Below are 19,888 nucleotides of genomic sequence, written 5' to 3'. Positions count from 1 at the left end.
ACACAAGTCCTAAAGAGACAAATTGAGACTATGGGTTCTGCTAAGATCTTGCTAGACCCGAGTGAAGTCCATTTGCTTGGTCTTGCTGGCCTGGGTTTTTCCAGATGACTGCTATCTTCAAAAAGTGGGGAGAGCCCTTGGGTGACTTTGTCCCCAGTTTGAAGGAAATTTGCATGGTCAAGGGTTGTGCTTGTGTCTTTTCCTGCTTTTGTCAGGTGGATTGGTGTGTGGTGGGTTGAGGTTGAGGGCATACAAGGAAGGAGGAAGTCAAGAGCTTAACCAAGGTTAGCAAGGGATTAGGGTCAGAACTTGTTTAAAACTTGGGTCTTTTGGTTCCTAGCCCAGACAGTATTTCAGTTCCTTTACGCTCCACACTCCAGGGTCTTTGATTAAGTTGGATATTTGAAGGAGGCAAGGGCATGTCTGAGCCCCTTACTTCTTCTCCTGGCCTTGGGACCTAATAGTAGGCCTGCTATAGGTGGAATTTATGCATCAGAGAAAGATCTTTAGCACCATTGTCCTGATGAAGGAACTGAGACCTCAAAGTAGTAGAGAGGCATTTAGGCTTACAATTAAGGATCGATGGCTGGTCTGGGCTGGCCCTGGGTATTTGTACCCCAACTGCACCTTACTGCTCCTCTACCCTGCTGTACAACACTGTAGGCCTGACAGCCTTGATGCATGGCCTGGCCTCTCAGCCCTCCCTCACATTCCTCTCTGAATGCTGCACCATTAGCCTCCTAATCACTAGCCCTGCCTGGTGGCCGCCAAACCATCCATCTCCCTCACACACATGCTTTTTCTTTTTTAGGGGGTGGTTTAGAGGTACAGCAGATCCTCCTATTCTGAGGCTAGTCTGCAAGTCCAACTCCAGCCCCTACTCTGGAGGGTCAAGATCCAGTGAGCACCCCCTTACTGAAGTGCCAGAGATCCCTCCTGATACATGCACACTTTCCATGGGTACATGCACACATACACACACACATGTACTCACAGTAACAGTAATAAAAAATCTGTCTGCCAACAAGCATTGTGCCAGAGCTCTGTACGCATAACCTCACCCATCCTATTAGGTGGCTACTGTTGTAGGGAACAGGAAACTGAAACTCACAGAGATTCTGTGTCTTGCCCAGGTTCACATATCTGGGAAATGAAGGAGTTTGGATTTGAACCCAGATCTGTGTGGCTCACAACTTGTATTCACAACTCCTTAGCTCCACTGACCCGTTTATGCACACACTCATGCATACACAGGCACAGGAACAAACACAAGTTACCATATCTACTCTGGCAACAACCAACCGTCTATCTGGACCTGGATCCTGAGGAGTGGGGAATGGGCATCACTGCTCATCCTCCCACAGACTGACCCTGACAGTGATACTGGCTAGCTGGTGGGGGGTGTGAGGGGGCTGCATGGAGGAGGCAGTCTTCAGACAGCAGGAAGGGAGGCTGAGAGCAATCAGATCCAGCCATGCTGCCTTCCAGGAATGGGGCTCTTGAGAGTACAGCACTGCTAGTCGATTTTCTGGACAGTGGGTCCCATGTGTGGAGTGTGTATGGGGTGAGGCTTATCTGCAACAGTCTACTGTCCTCTGCCTCTCCCCATTTCCCCAGTTTCTCCACCGCCACTTTGGACTTTGCACATGCTAAGAGTCAGAAGACCAGTTCCCAGGCACCAGGCACTGCTACAGGGCTGAACTGCCCGGATCCGGATCCAGGGCCCAGGTCCGAGAGTGCAGGCAGAGCTGCAGTGTGGAGGGTGGGGGAGGGAGTAGGGATGAAAGGAAGGCCAGGGGCCTGGAGACCCTTTGAGACCTCACTGGACAATTTGATGAGATAATGAATGTAAAGTGCTTCATACCACCAGGGGCACATGTAATTCCCATTCCCAGAGGAGGCCTGAGAGACTGAGGCACACAGGGGGTGGATGGGGTGCCCTTGAGGGCACTGTAAACTCACAGAGCAGGCTGTCAGGTGCTGATGAAGGTGTTAAAAATCCCAGGAACAATTAGATCCGCCATCAGAGAGAGCTGGGAGAAAGGGAGGGAGAGGGAGAAAGGGAGACTGACAGGGAGAGAGGGAGACAGAGAGAGAGAGAGAGAGAGTATGTGTGTGGGTGTGGGTGTGTGTGGGTGTATGAATGAGAGAGATTAGCATTTTAGCATTTGACAGAGTCCACTTGGGACCCTCCTTTCTGCAGTTTGTTTTGTCCTAGTTGTACCCTCTCCCTCCCTGGGAGTCCATCCCTCCCTCCCAGTTGTCTAAGTGCATCTCTGAGGCGCTGAGCAACTCTTGACTTCTACCTTCTGCATTTCCCTCTTCAGGTCAGTCTCCCTCTCTCTGATGTTGTCTCTGCCTCTTACTGTATCTCTGATGCCCTTAGTCTCTGTGTGTCTCTCTCTGGTTCTCTCGGCTCTTATCTCTGGGTTTCTGTCTCATTGGTCCCAGGCTTAGCATGGTCCTGACCTCTTGATCTTCCTTCTTCTTACAAGCTCAGCTGGAACTGCAGGGCCAACCTTCCAGCCCAGAGAACAGATGTAGTTCACTGGGCTGCCCTCAGCCTTGTGCCTCATTTGTTGCTAGGCCTTGGGCTGGCTTCCATAGCGACGGGTGCTTAGAAACAGAATGCCACATCTCCCAGTCCCACCACGGGGCCTTTGCCTAATCCAGTGCCTTTCAATCAATCTGGAAGCAGCATGGCCTGGCTTTAGATTGTCTCCAGTTTGGGGAGACCACAGAGAAGACAGGACATTGATCTCTGTCTGCGCTCTGGAGTTTGGGGTGGCTGACTCGGTGAAAGCATCTGCTTTAGTGTGACCTTAGAGTCAAGAAGAAGCAGGAGCCTGGAGGGAGAACCCCAGGATCTTCTCCCTTGAAGTCAACCTTCTAAAAGAGGCTTGGGCTTGAGAACTGGAAGTAGCTGGGTTCAGAGCTCTATTTGACCGTTTCCAGTCGTGTGACTTTAGACAAAAGACCTCAGGTCTCAGACCTGTGGAATGGAGCTAATGATACCTAAAGGAATAAATGAAAGAATAAAACAGGTGGACCTGGCACTTAAAAGATGGTCATTTCCTTTTTTTCTCCTTTAAGGATATTTAAGATTTAACTCCTTACATCTTAGATAGAAGGGGATGGCGCCCAGGCAGGGAGAATGGTGTAAGCAAAGGTGTGGTGACTGAAATACACCCTGCAAATGCAGGGGTGTTTAGGGGAGGGCCAGGGCCATATCTGGAAATGGTTCACTCAGCATCCAGGAAAGGGTTAAATATCTCCATTGCCCAAACCATCTGCACCAGCATCCCCCAGGAATGCTGGGGAATAAGAATGACAAACAAGGTCATTTTCTGAGCAGTTCCATGTGCCAGGCTCTGTACTAAGCATCCCATTCTTTACAATCACTGATCCAGTTTACAGGTGGGTACTTGTCTAAGGTTACACAGCTCTCTGTGCTCCACATGCTGCCTGGGAGTGCTCATTTTCTTGGGTCCTCTCCAACCTCTGTTCTCAGTGTTGGGGTCCTGGAGTCATGGCAGTTATTCTCATAGAATGTTAGAGTCTTGCCACCTACATTCTTCCAGGAGTCCTGGTGTGGCATTTTAGGATAAAGACTGAACTTCCAAGTGCAAGATCAGTTGTTCAAACCCACCAGATGCTCCACAGAAACCCTATACAAGGTCACTATGAGTCAGAACAAATTCCATGGCACTTAATAACAACAACAGCATTCTTCCAGTCCAAGGCTATTGCATTGTTAGAATGTAAGAAGCACAGCTGATTGGAATAATGGATCATTATAATCGAGGCTCTGATTTTCTTAGAACTTGAGGCTCAGGGAATTCTTGGAACCCTGATGTCACAGGCTGGGGCCTCACAGTATGACTGTTTTTGAGTTGACAGGGAGTTCTCAAAGCATGCGGGCTTGTGTCCCTGTTGTTTTAACTTTCTTTAGTTTACTGTCTCTGCTGGGCTCAGCTCTAAACAGCACTAATTTGTGCTAATTTGTGTATCAGGACTGGGGGTCATGACCAGCTAGCTATACCAGGGGCACCGGAGTATGGCCAGCCCAGGATTAGCCAGTAGGCTACAGCTGTCCACATGGGGTGGCCACCGCTGGTTGAGAACTGGCTTGAGCCCCTCATCCACCCAGTCAGCCAGGTGGGGCTCAGGAGGAGACATTTCCATGTGGCCCTCCAGGACCTGAGTCAGTGCAGACTCTCCAGGTCCTGCAGACTAAAAGGCAGGAGACATGGATGAGGGGCAGGAATGAGGGTGGGAGAAGTGGGTAGGGAGATACGGTGTAAGAGAAGGAATGGCACTGGGTGAGGGCTATGGGAATCAGTATGGGGTGGGGATTTAGGACTGAGTGAGGGACAAAGGCTCTGCAGTTGGGAGAACACAGTGAGGTAGAACTCCATAGGAAGGATTGGGCTCAGTGAAAGAATAGGGTTCCATGTGGGATGGAGGCTCAGGAATGGGGCTTAGTGAGAGGGTGGGACTCAGTTAAGAGTGGGGCTTAGTGGGGCTTGGGGACCAGTGAGGAAAGGAGGACTCTGGAGTTTGCCAACTGCCCCAGGCTCCCTAGGATAGTGGAGTCTGTGAACCTTGAGACCCTTGCCTGTCCCTGAGGAGACTGAGCACCCCTTTTTCCCTCCTTTGCCTAAAGATGGAAAGATTGGCAGAGCTACTGAAAATCTGGGATCTGCCTCTCCCTTTGCTGTCTTCCTTCCTGGTTTCCATGGGAATCCAGGGTTCAAGATGATCAGGGTTTAACAGGAGGAGGCCGTAGGAGAAGCCAATGTCAGGCAGAGTCACCCCATTTGGGAAGAAAGTGAGCTCCCTGTCCCTGGGAGTATGCAAACAGGGACTGACTGGATGACCAGTCAGGGTGACTTTAGAAAGGGGATCAGATGAGTGTGGGGACAGAAGGCGATTTGGAGGCCTCTTACCTGAGACTGGTGGGATTTGTGTGACTGGCTCAGGTGGTTCCATTCAGGTGGGCAATAACAATGGTGTAGGTATAGGTGAGGCAGGGTCAGTCTTGGGTGTAGAAAAGATTATTCTAGCAAGTTTGGGCATCAGGAAGAAGGCAACTCTGTGGTCCCAGAAGGGGGTACAGAGCATGTGTATCTGTGTCTCTCTGTGTGTGTATGCTAGTGTGTTTGTATAGATAAAAGAGAATGTGTCTATGTATATGTGTCTGTATATAGGAGTATGTATATATATGTGTATATATATATTCAATAACCTCATATACATGCAAAAGCTGGACAGTGAATAAGGAAGACCATAGAAGAATTGATGCTTTTGAGTTATGGTGTTGGAGGAGAATATTGAAAGTGTCATGGGCTGCCAAAAGAACCAATAGATCTGTTTTGGAAGAAGTGCAGCCAGAGTGCTCCTTGGAGGTCAGGAAGGCCATACTTCATCTCTCATTCTTCAGACATATTGTCAGAAGGGACCAGTGTTGCGGACCGTGTAAGACTAGTCAGAGGTTCGAGGCCCTCTTGGGCCGAGTGTAACAAATGAGGCCACTGGCAGTTAATGGCAAATTGCTTTCATCTTAATATTCAGTTATATATATTAAATTAATACACTAGAGCCTTTGACAATCCACAGATAAATGTGATATTTTCCTAAAGCCGAGACTAAAGGTTGCAAGGTTAAGCCTTTCTCCAAAGGATTAACTAAAAATATCTTAGCTACTTCTCGGTTCTTTGTTCTATAGACAAAGAACCCATCCACCCTAATCCTTTTCCAGGTGCAGCCCATTCACCTGGGCGTCTCCAGTCCTCCTGAAAACCTGGCTCAGGAAGCCGAAGCAGTGGGACTCTGCCCAAGCTTTTGTCATTACTCTCACCTTCCCGCAACTATGCTCAGGGGCTATAGATATGTTAATTGAGCCTGAGAATCCAAGTTGCTGGCCTGGGATTTGAACCAGCAAAGCACAATGTAAAGTTACCTGAATGTCTGGAAAAGTACTGATGTTAGCTGTACCTTGCCTAAGTCCCTCCCAGCTTGGTGTGAAGCTCCTCCCCTAAATAAAACAGAGGCCCGGGCCTCCCCAGGTGTGCATTACAGGTTGGCAGACATGGCATAAAGATGGCAGTGCATTACTGGTTGGCAGGCATGGAGTAAAGATTGCGGTGCATTACGGGTTGGAAGGCATACAGTAAAGATTGCAGGGCAGTGAGTTGCTGCCTGCAGAGGCCATGATGCCTGTAGTCCCAAGCCTGCCTATCAGTGATTTATCCACCCTGGCTTTGGGGTGCCTCATTGTCTCTCTCTTTGTCTCCTTCTGTGTATTCTTAATATATTGCAATCGCTGTCAGGTATCCTCTCCTCGTGAACCAAACCCCTATGTCGAGGCAGGTCCCCGACAGACCAGTCGCTGGAGAAGGATATCATGTTTGGTAAGGTGGAGGGTCAGAGAAAAAGAGGAAGACCCCCAGCGAGATGGATTGGCAAAGTGGGAGCAACAATTGGCTCAATCATGGCAACAATAGTGAGGTTGGCCCAGGACCAGGCAGTATTTCATTCTGTTGTGCATACGGTCGCTATGAGTTTGTACCAACTCGATGGCAGCAGAATCTTGGTGTGGTGCTATAGGATAAGCACTCAACCATAAGGTCAGTTTGAACTGCAAGGTTGGCGGTTAAACTCACCAGCCCCTCCTCAGAAACCCTATACAGGGTCGCTATGAGTAGGCACGGACTCAGTAGCAATTAACAACAGCATATGTATGTCTGTTCACACAGAACAAGGGGACACTGACTGGTTTAAAATCAGGGTTGTATTCTTTCACCATACTTACTCAATCTGTACGTTGAGCAAATAATCCAAGAAACTGGGTTATATGAAGAAGAACATGGCATCAGGATTGGAAGAAGACTCATTTAACAACCCACAATATGTGGACAATACAACCTTGCTTGTTGAAAACTAAGAGGACTTAAAATACTTACTGATGAAGATCAAAGACCACAGCTTTCAGTATGAGTTGCACCTCAATGTAAAGAAAACAAAGACCCTCACCATTGAAACAATAAATGACATCATGATGAATAGAGAAGAGATTGAAGTTCTCAAAGACTTCATTTTGCTTGGATCCATGATCAACACTCATGGAAATCAAATGACATATTCTATTGGGTAAATCTGCTGCACAAGATCTTTTAAAAAGGTTCAAGAGCAAAGATGTCAGCTTGGCAACTAAGGTGAAAGCTAGGCACTGAATAAGGAAATTCTTGGAAGAATTGATGCATTTGAGTTATGGTGTTAGAGGAGAATATTAAAAGTACCATGGACTGCCAGAAGAACAAACAAATCTGTATTGGAAGAAGTACAGTCAGAATGCTCCTTAGAAGTCAGGATGTCGAAACTTTGTCTTTCATACTTTGTGCATATTATCAGGAGGGACCAGTCCCTGGAGAAGGACATCAAGCTTGATAAAGTCAGTGAAAAAGAGGTAGAACCCCAATGAGATGGATTGGCACACTGACAGCAGCAATGGGCTCAAACTTAACAACAATGGTGAGGATAGCACAGGACTGAGCAGTGTTTATAAGGTTACAGTGAGTCAGAACCAACTCTATGGCACCTAACAACAACATATGTGTGTGTGTGTCTATGTATATGAGTGATGGGAGTGCATATGTGTGTCATAGATTTAATTGTGCCAAGTGTCAACTTGGCTAGGCCATGATTCCCTGTATTGTGTGGTTGCCCTCCATGTTGTTATGTGTTGCAAATCCTGACCTCTATGAGTCCTGGTGTGGTGCTGTAGGATAAAGCACTGGACTGCAAGGTTGGTTTGAATTGCAAGGTTGGTGGTTCAAACTCACCAGCTGCTTCTCAGAAACCCTAAACAGGGTTGCTGTGGGTCAGAACTAACTGGAAGGCACTTAAGGAGGACATGTGTTAAAGAGGTAGGATTAGGTTATGTTTGTGATGTTAATGAGGCAGGATTCAGGTGGTTTGCAACACTCTTAAACCACAACCTTGGTCAGATATAAAGGAAGCTTTCCTGGGGTGTGGCCTGTATCACCTTTTATTTTCAAAGCAATCAAAGGAGAGAGAAGTGAGTAGAGAGAGGGGGATCTCACTACTACGCCAAAAGAAGAGCCAGGAATGGAACTCATCCTTTGGACCTAGGGATTCTACAGTAAGAACTTCCTAGACCCATGGGAAGATTGATCCAGACCACATGAAGATCACTCAGGAGTAGAAATGCAAAAGGCTTTCTCAGAGAGAGAAAGGCTTCCCCTAGAGCCAGCACTCTGAATTCAGGCTCCTGGCCTCCTAAATTGCGAGAGAGTACATTTCTGTTTGTTAAAGCCATCCACTTGTGGTATTTCTGTTACAGCCCACTAGAGAACTGAGACAGAATTTGGTACCAGAAATTAGCAGGGGGACTGCTCTAACAGATATCTAAAATACAGAAGTGGTTATGGAATTGGGTAATGGGTAGAAGCTGGAAGAGTTTATAGTGTCTAACAGTAAAAGCCTAGATTGCCTTGAAGAAATTGTTGGTGGAATTATGGACATCAAAAGCAATTCTGATGAGGACTCAGAAGGAAGTGAGGAGAGCCGTAACACCAGTGGTGGTAGAGAAATGGGAGCCAATCCACAGAGCAAGAGAGCTGAGTGCCTTTGGGCAGGAGGCTTCCTGGTGGAGTGGGGTACTTCTAGGTACTTATCAGTGGAGCTAGTCTTGCTGACCCACAAAGTGAGAGCTGAGCACATTTCGGTTGAGATGTGTTGGAAGAGTAGTGTGTCTCCAGGCATTTATTGGTTAAACTAAAATAGTTTTGTAACACTTGCCCAAGTAGGGCAGAAACTGACCATGGCTAGCCCAAGAGGCCTAAGGGGCGGAGGACTATGGAGAGGTCTGCCTATGTGCACAGCTGAGAAATTGTTCTGACCGAAAACCTGTACAGGAAACAGGCCAAAGGAGCTAACAAAGGGCCACCCCGGAACAGCTCAAAGATCAGCAGAGATGGAAGGAGCACAGGGAGCAGAACTGCCTTGGTCTCAAAGGGTGGACCCATGGCCTCTGGTTCCAAAGGGTAGAGTGACAGCCTTCTAGATTTCAAAGTCAGAGCTTTGCCAACTCAGTTTTAGGGTGTAGGGCTGCATTTAGGCAGGAGAATAGGGCTTTCTGGAGCCAAGGCAATGGGGTCACTACTCAGATGGACTAGAAGAATGGGGCTTCCCAAAGCCAAGGGAGCATAGTTGCAATCAGAATGGGCCTGGAAGGTAGAGTGAGGTTTGGGCTGAGGGGCCTTTACCTAGAATCCAGAGAGCATGACCACCACCCAAAGTCTGGAGGGAAGGGCCATTGACTAGATGGTTTACTAGATTTTGGCCTTGCTTGGTGACTGAATAAATTTCTTTGTTAGAGCCATCCACTTGTGGTATTTCTGTAATAGCACACCAAATATCTAAGACAGTGTGAAACAAATGTGTCAGTGTGTAGGGGTGTGTGTGTGTGCATATGATTGTGCGGATCTTTGGGAGCAGATGCCAAGGCATAAGGTGTGTCAAAGTTTGGGGCAATGCCAAGTCCCCCTGGACCTTAGCCCTGAAAGTGAGCAGTAGGTTGGGGACTAGAATCTTATATGTTCCCTCCCCCTCTAGGATCCTGGAGCCAGCCACCTGGTGCATATAAGACAAATGTATATGCAAACAACATGGAAATAATATGGAAATGGAAGAGGCCTATGGTTGATGCCTCCAACCTCCCTTCATGCCCTGAGCCAGAGTTCACTCAGAGCTGCCACCAGGGCCCTGGAAGTAGGTTCTGCTTGCCCCAAGCTGCAAACCACATTTCCTCCATGCCCACCTATGGTCAGATCACCTCTCTTTGAGAGCTTCCACACCGGGGGCTATAGTTAATAGACACAAAGAGCTGGAACCAGCTCCTCTGTTAGGTGTGAACTGGGTCAGGCACACACATTCACATATCATTGCACACACATGCCAAATCTAGACACACGTGCATGCATACAGCCACACTCACATACATGCATGTGTGCCTACACACAGATCCAGACCTGCCTACATACACATGCCTAAATGCACATGGCTATAGACACACACATGTATCTGTGTGTGCATACACATGTGCGGCTACAGCATGGAAATTTCACCCATCTTCACAAAGTTTTTAAAACTCACTTGGAAACCTGCACTCATTGCCCCTCACTCCTCAGACACATCATGTGCACAAATACACAGTAGGCACAGGGTCTACATGCACACGCGCACACGTGCACACACACACACATGCCCACTATAGGGCCAAAGCTTTAAGAACAGGCTCTACATAGAGGTAAGACCTGCAGAGACAACCACTTCCTCCAGAGCTCTTTGCACTGTGGAACCAGATTTCTTCCTCTTTCAGTCCCAGGGCTCTGCCTCAGGGTATGGAGACACTAAATTACAAACATTCTTTCTCTGGTTCTTGCTTATACACCTAAACAGGTTTGCCAGCCTGGGAAAGTTACCTTCTACCCACCTAAGCCTGTCCAGACCCTGCTTCCCTCCACTTGAGCTGCCTGAGCCCCAACTCACAGCTGCTGAGGAGAGAGAGGTCAGAAAGGGCCAACACCTTGCCTGGCATCACCTTAACATTCCAAGGCAAAAGTCAGATCTGAACCTGGGTTTCAGACGTCTGATTACAGTCAGGAGTAAATAGGATAGCTGCGTGTTAGGTACCAGACAGGCTTTTGGAAGTAGGCCGTATGGTCATGAGGACGGAGAGCAGAACATGGGTTTAGGCTTTATGGAGGGGCTGTTGTGACCAGGTTGTAGTGATGGAGAGATGCGTAGATAAAAACCATCCTTCTATTTAACCAGGAGGAGTCCTGGTGTGGTGCTGTAGGATTAGCACTAGACTGTGAAGCACCAGTTCAAAACCTAGCTGCACCTCAGAAACCCCATTCAGGCTATGAGTTAGAACTGACTCCATGGCACTTAACAATGATGACATTTAACCAGGGAGAAAGATGAAGCTTTCTGCTTCTGCAAAGATCTAAAGCCTCAGAAACCCTATACAGGGTCACTATGAGTTGGAATCGACTTGGCAACACTTAACAACAACAACTTTAACCAGAGTTCTCTGGGCATTGTGTTCCTTAGGCCAGGCCATGGAGATGAAGTGAAAGATCAGACACCTGAGTGGGTGCGTGGGGATATGTGAGAGAGGGAGAGGACAGTGCACCGGGGAGATCTTGAGTGGAGGAATGTTCTTCCTGTATCTTCCATTGATTAGCCCCGATGTCTCAACAAATATTGCAGCATGCATGGATGAACATGATATTGATAGGCAGATATTCCTTTTGGAGGCCATTCAAAGTGTGGGGGGAAGTAGTTTGAGCGAAAGCACAGAGGTAGAAGAGATGCCAGAAGTCCAGGGGAAAGTTGAGAGTCAGGCATGACTGATGGTAGGAGAAAAGACAGGAAAAGTCATTTGGGGATGAACCTTGCATGTCATGCTGAGAATTTGGATGTTGCCTTGGAGGCCATGGGGAGCCTGTGAAGGTTATGAGCAGGGTGGAGGTGGTTACACAGTAGATGTCCATCTTTAGTGAAAATAGCATTGGACTTGGAGCCAGTGGGCTTGGGTCCATGTTCCTGTGCTAAGCAGATATATAATCTTGGGCAAATGTCTATACTTCTCTGAATTTCAATGTCTCCTTGTGGATAGGGCCTAGGTGAGGAAGTGTTTGTTAACCAATGGGAGGTGCCATTATTATTCGGAACAAGGCAGGGCCTGTTCCTGGACAGGGTCTGTGGTCTAGTGGGTCCAATACCTGGGCTGAGTCACCTCTTCCCTAAATACCCAGCCCAGGGCAGCTGAGCCACAGAGTCTAAGCCAAGTGGTCTCTAAGAGTCAGGAAGAGGCGCCTAGAGGGGCTGGGCCAACTGTTTCTGAGCTGGAGTCGAGTTTCTTTGCATTAGAAATGGTTATGGGTACACAACTAGGAACACATGCTCCCCAGCGGCTGCATTCTTGGGCACAAAAGGAGAGCAGGGAAAGATCTGTTTATTAGCTGGATCCAGGTGTGGTGTTGTAGGATAAGCACTGGACTGCTAACTGCAAGGTCAGCAGTTCAAACCCACCAATTGTTCCTTGAACAACTGTGAGTCAAAACTGACTTGTTGGCACTTAACAACAACACTCATTAGCTAGAGGAGCCTTGGTGGTACAGTGGATAAAGCCTTGGGCTGCTAACTGAAAAGTCAGTGGTTCGAATCCACTAGCAGCTCTGCAGGAGGAAGATGAGACAGTCTTCTTCTTCTGTAAAGATGTAACAGCCTTGGAGACCCTAAGGGCAATTCTACTCTGTTCTATAGGATTGCTATGAGCTGGAATTCATTCAACAGCAGTGCTTGGGTTCTGGCTTTCTTACTCATTAACTAGGTCCCTGGATGGTACAAGTGGTTTGTGTTTGACCAATAACCTGGTTGGTAGTCTGAACCCACCCAGCAGCACTGCGGAAGCAAGGTCTGCTGATCTGCTTCTGTGAAGAGTACAATCAAGAAAACCCCATGGAGCAGTTTTCCTTTGCAACACACGGGGCTACCGTGAGTCAGAATCAATGCAAAGGGCAACAACAGGTTTTTTTTTTTTAAAACTCACTTGCTGTCTGTCTGTGGGAAAAATATTTAATCTCTCTGTGCCTCTGTTTCTTTATCTGTAAAATGTGACTAGTAGTAACCCACTGCCATCAAATTGATTCCAACTCATATTGACACAGTTTGTTGTTGTTATGTGCCGTGGAGTCGGTTCCAACTCATAGCAACCCTGTACAGGGTTTCCGAGGCTGTAAATCTTTATGGGAGCAGAGAACGTCATCTGTCTCCTGCAGAACAGCTGGTAGTTTCGAACTGCTGACCTTTAGGTTCACAGCCCAATTCTTAACCACTATGCTACCAGAGCTCCTTAATGACACAATATAGGATTTCCAAAACTGTAAATGTTTATGGGAACAGACAGCCTCATCTTTCTTCCATGGAGTGGCTGATAGGTTTGAACCACTGAACTTGTGGTTAGCAGCCCAATGCCTAACCCACAGTGGTATCAGAGCTCCAGTGGTTAATAATAGTTCCTATCTTATAGGATTGTTGGAAAGATTAAATATGAAGTCCATAGCTCATTAAATGTCAAAGCCCATCAGACACAGAGCCTCCAGCTACAGATGTACGCACTCAGCCCTTGGATGCCCAACCCTGCCTCTTGTCTCCATGGGCCTGAGGTCAGCCTCCTGGGATGAAATGCCTCTAATCCAGGGTTTCAAACCTGGCAGCACTTTAGAATCACCTGGGAACACTGAAAATGATCCTGAATGGAGAGAGGGATCTAGGCCTTAGCATTTTTCACTGCTCCCCAGGTGATATGAAGGTGAGTCAGGGTGAGAATCCAGGAGAGAATCCCAGAATGAAGAGATGGAATGAGAGCCAGGGTCTCTGAGGAATGAAGGAATCCTGACCATGAAGCAGGGGTCGTACCTGATCCAGTCACTTCCTGGTTGGGAAAGCTGTCACTTTGTCAATGGCAGAATGTTGGTTACCTCCTCTGTAAGGAGGATGTTTAGGGAATTCCAAGGATTGTGTGAAGGGATGTTTATAAAAGGGCTCTGCATCCTGCCAAGTACACACATACAAATTAATTCTTTGTGAGCTATTGAGTCTCTTGTAATAACATTTCACAGATGGGGAAATTGAGTCCCAGAGAGGTGCTATGACCTCTTAGAATCACGTGGTAAGTCCAGAGCAGAGGTAGGACTCAAATGCTAGTATCTGAAAGATTGACACAGAATCACTTTGAGTGGAGGAGGCATCCAGAATTCACCTAGGGACCTAACCAATGAGTTGCAGTATGACCAATTCAAGTAAGATTTAAGAAGTAACTTCTCAATAGGTGAGTTCTAGAAGGTCTCGCCTGGAGTTGGAAGTCCAAGAGATGTCCCTAGGAGGACAGCTTTGCCCAGGCCAGGTTTGACATTGACCTCCCTTGACTCCAGCCAATGATCATAGCAGATATCTTTTGGGCACTTGTGTCCCACCCAGGCTTTCTAAAGCCCAAGATTGAACAAGTGACATGCGCTCAGGATTTGCCAGGAGATTTTGTGCACTGGACTCAGATTCACTCCTTACAATAGTCCTTTCATTGGCCACCCATTTCACAAAGGAGAAAATTGAGGCCATAAGAGGGTAAGGAAGTTCCTTTTGTGGGTCAGAACCTTTACACACCTCAGCCCATGTAATGTTTTCTACAATGTTAATAAATAGGACACATCATCACTATTTTGTTGATACAGTTAAGACATATTGACTTGACCAGATGACACAGTGACAGACAAGCTTCTTACTCCTTCCCAAGCATCCAGCCAAGACTCTTAGGAAACACACAAGAGGACACAGAGGACTAACATAGCACCTAGAGAAGGTCTGAAAGTGGTGGACCTCCAGCTTATCCCTAAATAAGCAGAGCTGACAAGAGGGAATTAGGTGGCCAAGTCCTGGAAGTAGAAATGAGTCATCAGTGGGCTGAGGAGAGCAGGAAGTATGAATTTAAGGAGTGGTGGGGAGGGCAGCCAAAATAAAACAAGGGTCTAGCATATCTGGCTGAGGATTTGGCCTTTACTATCTGGTAGTAGGGAGCTACTGAAGGTATTTGAGTAGGGAAAAAAGCATGTCTAGATCTATGCTTCAGAAAGAGCGGTAGGAGGAACCCTGGCATGGGAGAGACTCCCCGTGAGCTGGTGGAGGGCAAGTGCTCTGCCTCGCCAGTGTGCCAGGTGCCTGGATGGTGTCCAGGGACTGGGTGCAGTGATTCAACCTTGAAGAAATTACTCCCCAGGGAGAAAGGGCCAGGATGAATCAGCGGAGTAAGGTGGGGAAGCTTGGAGACAGGGGGCTCACTGAGTCACCCTTGAAATGTTGAGAGAGTTGCAGAGAAAGGGGCCAGCAGTGCAGAGCGAAGGATTGGGGTCAGACCACACTGAGGGCTATCAGGGCACTCTGGTTGTCTTCCCATCATTCTCAGGTTTGAACCTCCTGACAGTCCTGTGAAGGAGATGGAAAACAGGCCCAGAAAGCAAGGAGGGGGCGTCTACACCAGCAAGTCTCTGGCAAAGGCCAGGCAAGAATCCAAGTTCCCACCGACCCAGCCAGTCTCATGTCGAGCGGAGGCCAGAAACGGGGTTAGTCCCGGCCAAGAAGCTGGCCACGGGGACCCTAGGCCTGCCTGGCAGATGCTAACTGGGGCCCAGCTGCTCGGTCTCTTTGAGACAGCAGGGGGCGTAGGAGTGTCACGGCTGCCGCAGGCGCGGGAGCCTGGAGGCCTCTCTGCGGAGAAACGCGCTCCGGATGCACGGGTCCCACAGCAGAGCCTCGGACACTGTGGCCCTGAGGCCTGCACTCTCTCCGATCTCTGGAGACTCTAACACAGAGCTATCTGCCCTGTCCTGGGCGCCCAGTGGCTATCCCACTGTGTGTGTTTGTGTGCTTGTGTGTGTGCACGTGTCTTCTCCCCCGTCCCCCACTTCCAGTAGATCTGTCACTGCTCCCAGGGCCTGTCCGTTCAGAGTGACTTCTAAAATTTCCCCTTTCTCCTGGGTTGAGGGAAAGGAGCAAGTCCCGGGCCCCTGCACCATGTTTCCTCCTCTCACCTTCCCTACTGCGACTAGGATCCTAACACGGCCTTAGGACTCTCAAAGTGGTGGACAAAGAGAATATGGTCAGACAGGTGGGTGGCTGGGAGAGGAGACCCTGAGAAGTAGCCAAAGGAGTGGAATGAGGCAAGGCGAAGGGGGCGGTCTGAGAGCGGGCTACCTGGCGGGGGAATCCTGGGAGCTGACACCGCAGCTGGAAGATTTTTGAGAGCGGAGAGATACGGGAGGTGGAAGCTGGTGGTGGTGGTGGTAGGGGTCTGGAGAAGGGCTGAAGAGCGCACCAGCAGAGAGGTTCCGTTGAGGTTGCAGGGAAGGTGGGCGGGGCCTGAGCGGCAATGGGCGGGCAGTGGGCGGTCCGGGGCGGGTCAGGGGCGGGCACTCGCGCGGACCCTCTAAGCTGTTGCGGACGCGCTGACCGAGCTCAGCAGCCGGCCAGGCGGGCGGGCAGGCGGGCGGGCGAGCGGCTGCGAGCATGGTCCTGGTGTTGCACCACATCCTCATCGCTGTTGTCCAATTCTTCAGGCGGGGTCAGCAGGTCTTCCTCAAGCCGGACGAGCCACCGCCGCAGCCATGCGCCGACAGCCTGCAGGTAGGGCAACCCTCCACCCCAACCCCCACCCGCGCAGGACACAAGGAGCTGGGTGTCCCACGACCGCCAGCCGGGTCTTCCATGGAGTGTGCAGTCGGCCAACTCCATGGTCTATCCTCCTTACAGCCTGGGACGCTCAAGCCCCTGAAACCTCCTCAGAAAGGGAATCCCTCCTCTAGTTCTGGACCCCATTCTTGTGTTGGGACTGCAGCCCACACTCAGACCCGTCAATCCATAGCTCATACATAGTTCGGACCCCCCTCCAGACTCTGGAACCTGATCGAATTGGGGACTCCGTGTCAAGCACTGAGAGCTCCGTTAAAGTCTGGAACACCCTCCTCTGCTGTTTGTGACAGGACCCCTACCCAAGGTCCTGAACCCCCACCACTGTATATATTGGACTCCAGAACACCTATCTAAAAGCAGGGGCTCCACATCAGAGCTGGGACCTCACCCTAAACCCCTGTCTTAACTACATCCCCTACCAGGTCCCCACTCACCTAGGATGGTACTAGAAGATCCAGACCCTTCTATCCATCACTGCTTTTCTCTCTCTCTGTCTCTCTCTCTCTGTCTCTCTCTCTTCCTTGTGGGACTTCCCCTCCCTCATTCCTCTGGTTCCATCTTTCCCTTCCTCGCTCCTCTAACCAAGAGGCCCTGTTCTCTTCCGTCTGGCCTCTTGTTTCTCTCTATGTGGTGATCCCACTTTAGCTTCTGTGTTTCTCCTCTGATTTCTCCCTGAGTCTTTCTGGGTTCACTCTCTCTCCTCTCTGTTTTTCTCCCAGTGCCTTGCTCAGTGTCTTGCTCCATATGCCCTCCTGGTTCTGGCTCACGGTCTCTCTGTCCAGTTTCTCTAGATTTCTGTCTCTGTTTTGTGGTTTCTCCCTATGGGCACTCCTTCTCCTTATGACTGCTTCTGCTCTCACATGATGAGGGGGGTAGGCTCAGAAAGCCTGGCTGATACCTTCAGCACCTCCATCTCTCCCTATGTCCTCAGCTATGGCATGGTGTGGGTTCAGGTGGAAAGGATTAAACATGGAATGTGTTGCCCATGGGCAGTACCCAGGGATCCATGGGGGGGTGGGACTTACATGGTAAGGGTAGTAGGGTTCATGACTAATAAGTCCCCTCTATCCTGGTCTTGACTGGGGGAACGTCTGGAGGCTTGGGTTGGGGGAGGAGAGGAGTGGACTGTGACCTCGTATCAGTTATCTGTGGTGGGAGATGTCCTGGGCTGGCTGAGTCTGGGTGTGTTTGGGCATGCGTAGGATGGGCTGCAGGTGTTGAGTGTGCCTTACATGTGATCATGTATATTGTCATGTATACTTGGGTGTGTCATCATGAGTGGGAATTATTTTGGGAGATTGTTGTTGTTATATGTTGTCTAGTCGGTTCTGACTCACAGAAGCTCTGTATTGAGTTTCTGAGTCTGTAAATCTCTATGGGAGCCGAAAGCTTCATGTTTCTCCCATGGAGCAGCTGGTGGATTTGAACTACCAATCAGCCAGTTTGTAACCCACTATGATACCAGGGTTCCTTTGGGAGATTAGTTGGCATTGTTGTTTAGTGCAATCAAATGGTTCTGACTCATGGCGACCCTATATAGGGTTTCCAAGGAGCAACTGGTGGGTTTGAACTGCAGACCTTGTGATTCAAAGTCCAGGGCTTATCCTACATGGGGAAATTATGGTATATATGGGAACTGTGAGTATAGGATGTTCCATGCTACATGGGGTTAGAGAAGCAGCATTGGGAGTGTGGAGTGGTAGCTGTGTGTGGGGTTGTTGTGCATGTAGGGAACTTGTGTGTGTGTGTGGTTGTATACCTGTTGTTGTGTGGCAGAGATGTAGGAGTAGCTTGCACAAGGGATAGCGTATATGGTTATGTATGTTGTTGGCTACTGTGTGATGCAGGAAGTCACTGTTGGGGTCTAGTGGGCTGCATTAGAGGTCTTGGCAGAAGGGAGTAGGCGGGCTGTGTGCCTGAGTGTGTTTGCAACCTAGGTAACTGGGTTAGGACACTGTGGCGCAGCCTGGGTTTGCTTGGGGAGTGTGTTAAAACCTGTATAGTGGTGTTTGAGTCTGCTGGTGACTGTGTGTGGAATTCTGGGCAGGAAAATGTGTGGTTAGGACTGAGGGGGACCAAGGCAAGAAGCTTGCCGGCAAGGTCTGTCTGTGTATGTGTGTGTGTGTGAGGCAGCGGACAGGCGGGGTTGTCTATGCTGAACAGCTGTGAGTGCCCAGTCTTGTGACATTTTGGTGTGACATGAGGTGTGTACATTATCAATGCAGGGTGTGTCTGCACGTGTCTCTGTGTCTGGGTGGTATGTGTGTTGCATTTAATTGGATGCCTGTATCTGTGGTTGGGGAAGTGAGTGTGAGGTGTGTGGTGGGAGGTTGGGTGTGAGTGTCATGGGAAGTGTGGGTGTGTGAGCGTGTGACTTTTTGATGTGAGGTGGGGATGATGTGATCTTTTCTCCCTATGGACTGTTTATATGTGTGCTGAGTAGTGTATGAGGGTATCCAGTGAGCTAAGGGTGCGGTGTCAGGTTGAGGGCCGTGGAATGCACTGCAAGGGATTAGGGAGAGTGTGCATAGGTGTGTGGTGTGAGACTAAGGTTTGGGGGTTGTGGATTACAGCAGGTGCTCCATAAATGGTAGTGCACTGACATGCTGACGTGTATGTGCAGGGAGCTCCTGGCTGCCATCCTGTCCTAACTTCCCTCCCAATTAGGTCCCCAGAGAAGCCTGATGACGTTCTCCCATGGCTCCCCCCAGCTTGGACTGCTCCTACCCTTTGCCCTTCATCCTCCTCGCTTTGACCAAGGCCTTTGTCTTGGGTTTCCTGTCGAGCAGGCTCTGGACAGGCAGACGGCAGATGATGTTGCGGTCCGGGAACCTTTGTTCTTTTCCTCATGTGTTGGGCTGGGGCTTGGGCTGGGGGGAGGATGCACATGTAGGCAAAGTCACTTTGTTTATTGCCACCTCACAATGCTCCCCAATGGGGAGGGGTCCAGGCACAGGCATGGAGGTTTGGGTGGTATCCTTGGTAGTGCGAGAGCAGCTTGGGATGGACTTGGAGTTGGGTGAGGTTTCAGGGACCCAGTATCTTTCCTGACTTGTACCATCTCAGGGGTGTCAGACAGTTGAGCACCTTCTTTTTGCTCATTCTTCTCTTCTCTATGTGGTAACAGAGGATCCCTGGATGAGAGACAAAGAGGAAGGCCAATCCATCTCTACTTTTGCAGACCCCATATTTCATGAGGAAGACATAGCCCCTGTCTTCTTATCTGAAAGGAGAGACATGATCACATCTTTGGGGACTCTTTCTCATAGGGGAAACCCCATTCTGTAAGAGGATCCAGTTCATACTTTCCAGAGAAAACTATAGGAAAATCTTCCTGAGCAATCTTTCAACAGGTATTTATTTGAAAGCATTTTGTTGTTGTTGTTAAATGCCATCAAGTTGGTTCTGACCCATAGCAACCCTGTATAGGGTTTCTGAGTAGCAGCTGGTGAACTTGGACCGCTGGCCTTACAGTCCAAACAGACCTTGCAATCCAGTACATTAACCCACATCACCATCCCAGGAGTTCATTTGAGAATATAGAATACAA

At 49.0% G+C, this 19,888-nt stretch overlaps 1 protein-coding gene across 1 annotated transcript in view; it reads left to right on the top strand.

Annotated features, from left to right (window-relative positions):
• The window catches only part of PDE2A (phosphodiesterase 2A, cGMP-stimulated), a 115,649-nt gene that overhangs the window by 29,501 nt on the left and 66,260 nt on the right, over positions 1-19,888 (top strand). The window contains exon 2 of the mRNA XM_006870268.1: positions 16,206-16,272. Coding sequence (XP_006870330.1) covers positions 16,206-16,272 — 67 coding nt within the window. The remainder of the gene's footprint in view (positions 1-16,205; positions 16,273-19,888) is intronic.

Source organism: Chrysochloris asiatica, unplaced genomic scaffold (genome assembly GCF_000296735.1).
Source record: "Chrysochloris asiatica unplaced genomic scaffold, ChrAsi1.0 scaffold00140, whole genome shotgun sequence".
Lineage (NCBI taxonomy): Eukaryota > Metazoa > Chordata > Mammalia > Afrosoricida > Chrysochloridae > Chrysochloris > Chrysochloris asiatica.
The sequence above is the reverse complement of the archived record's forward strand: the minus strand, read 5'-3'. Positions and strand labels throughout refer to the sequence as shown.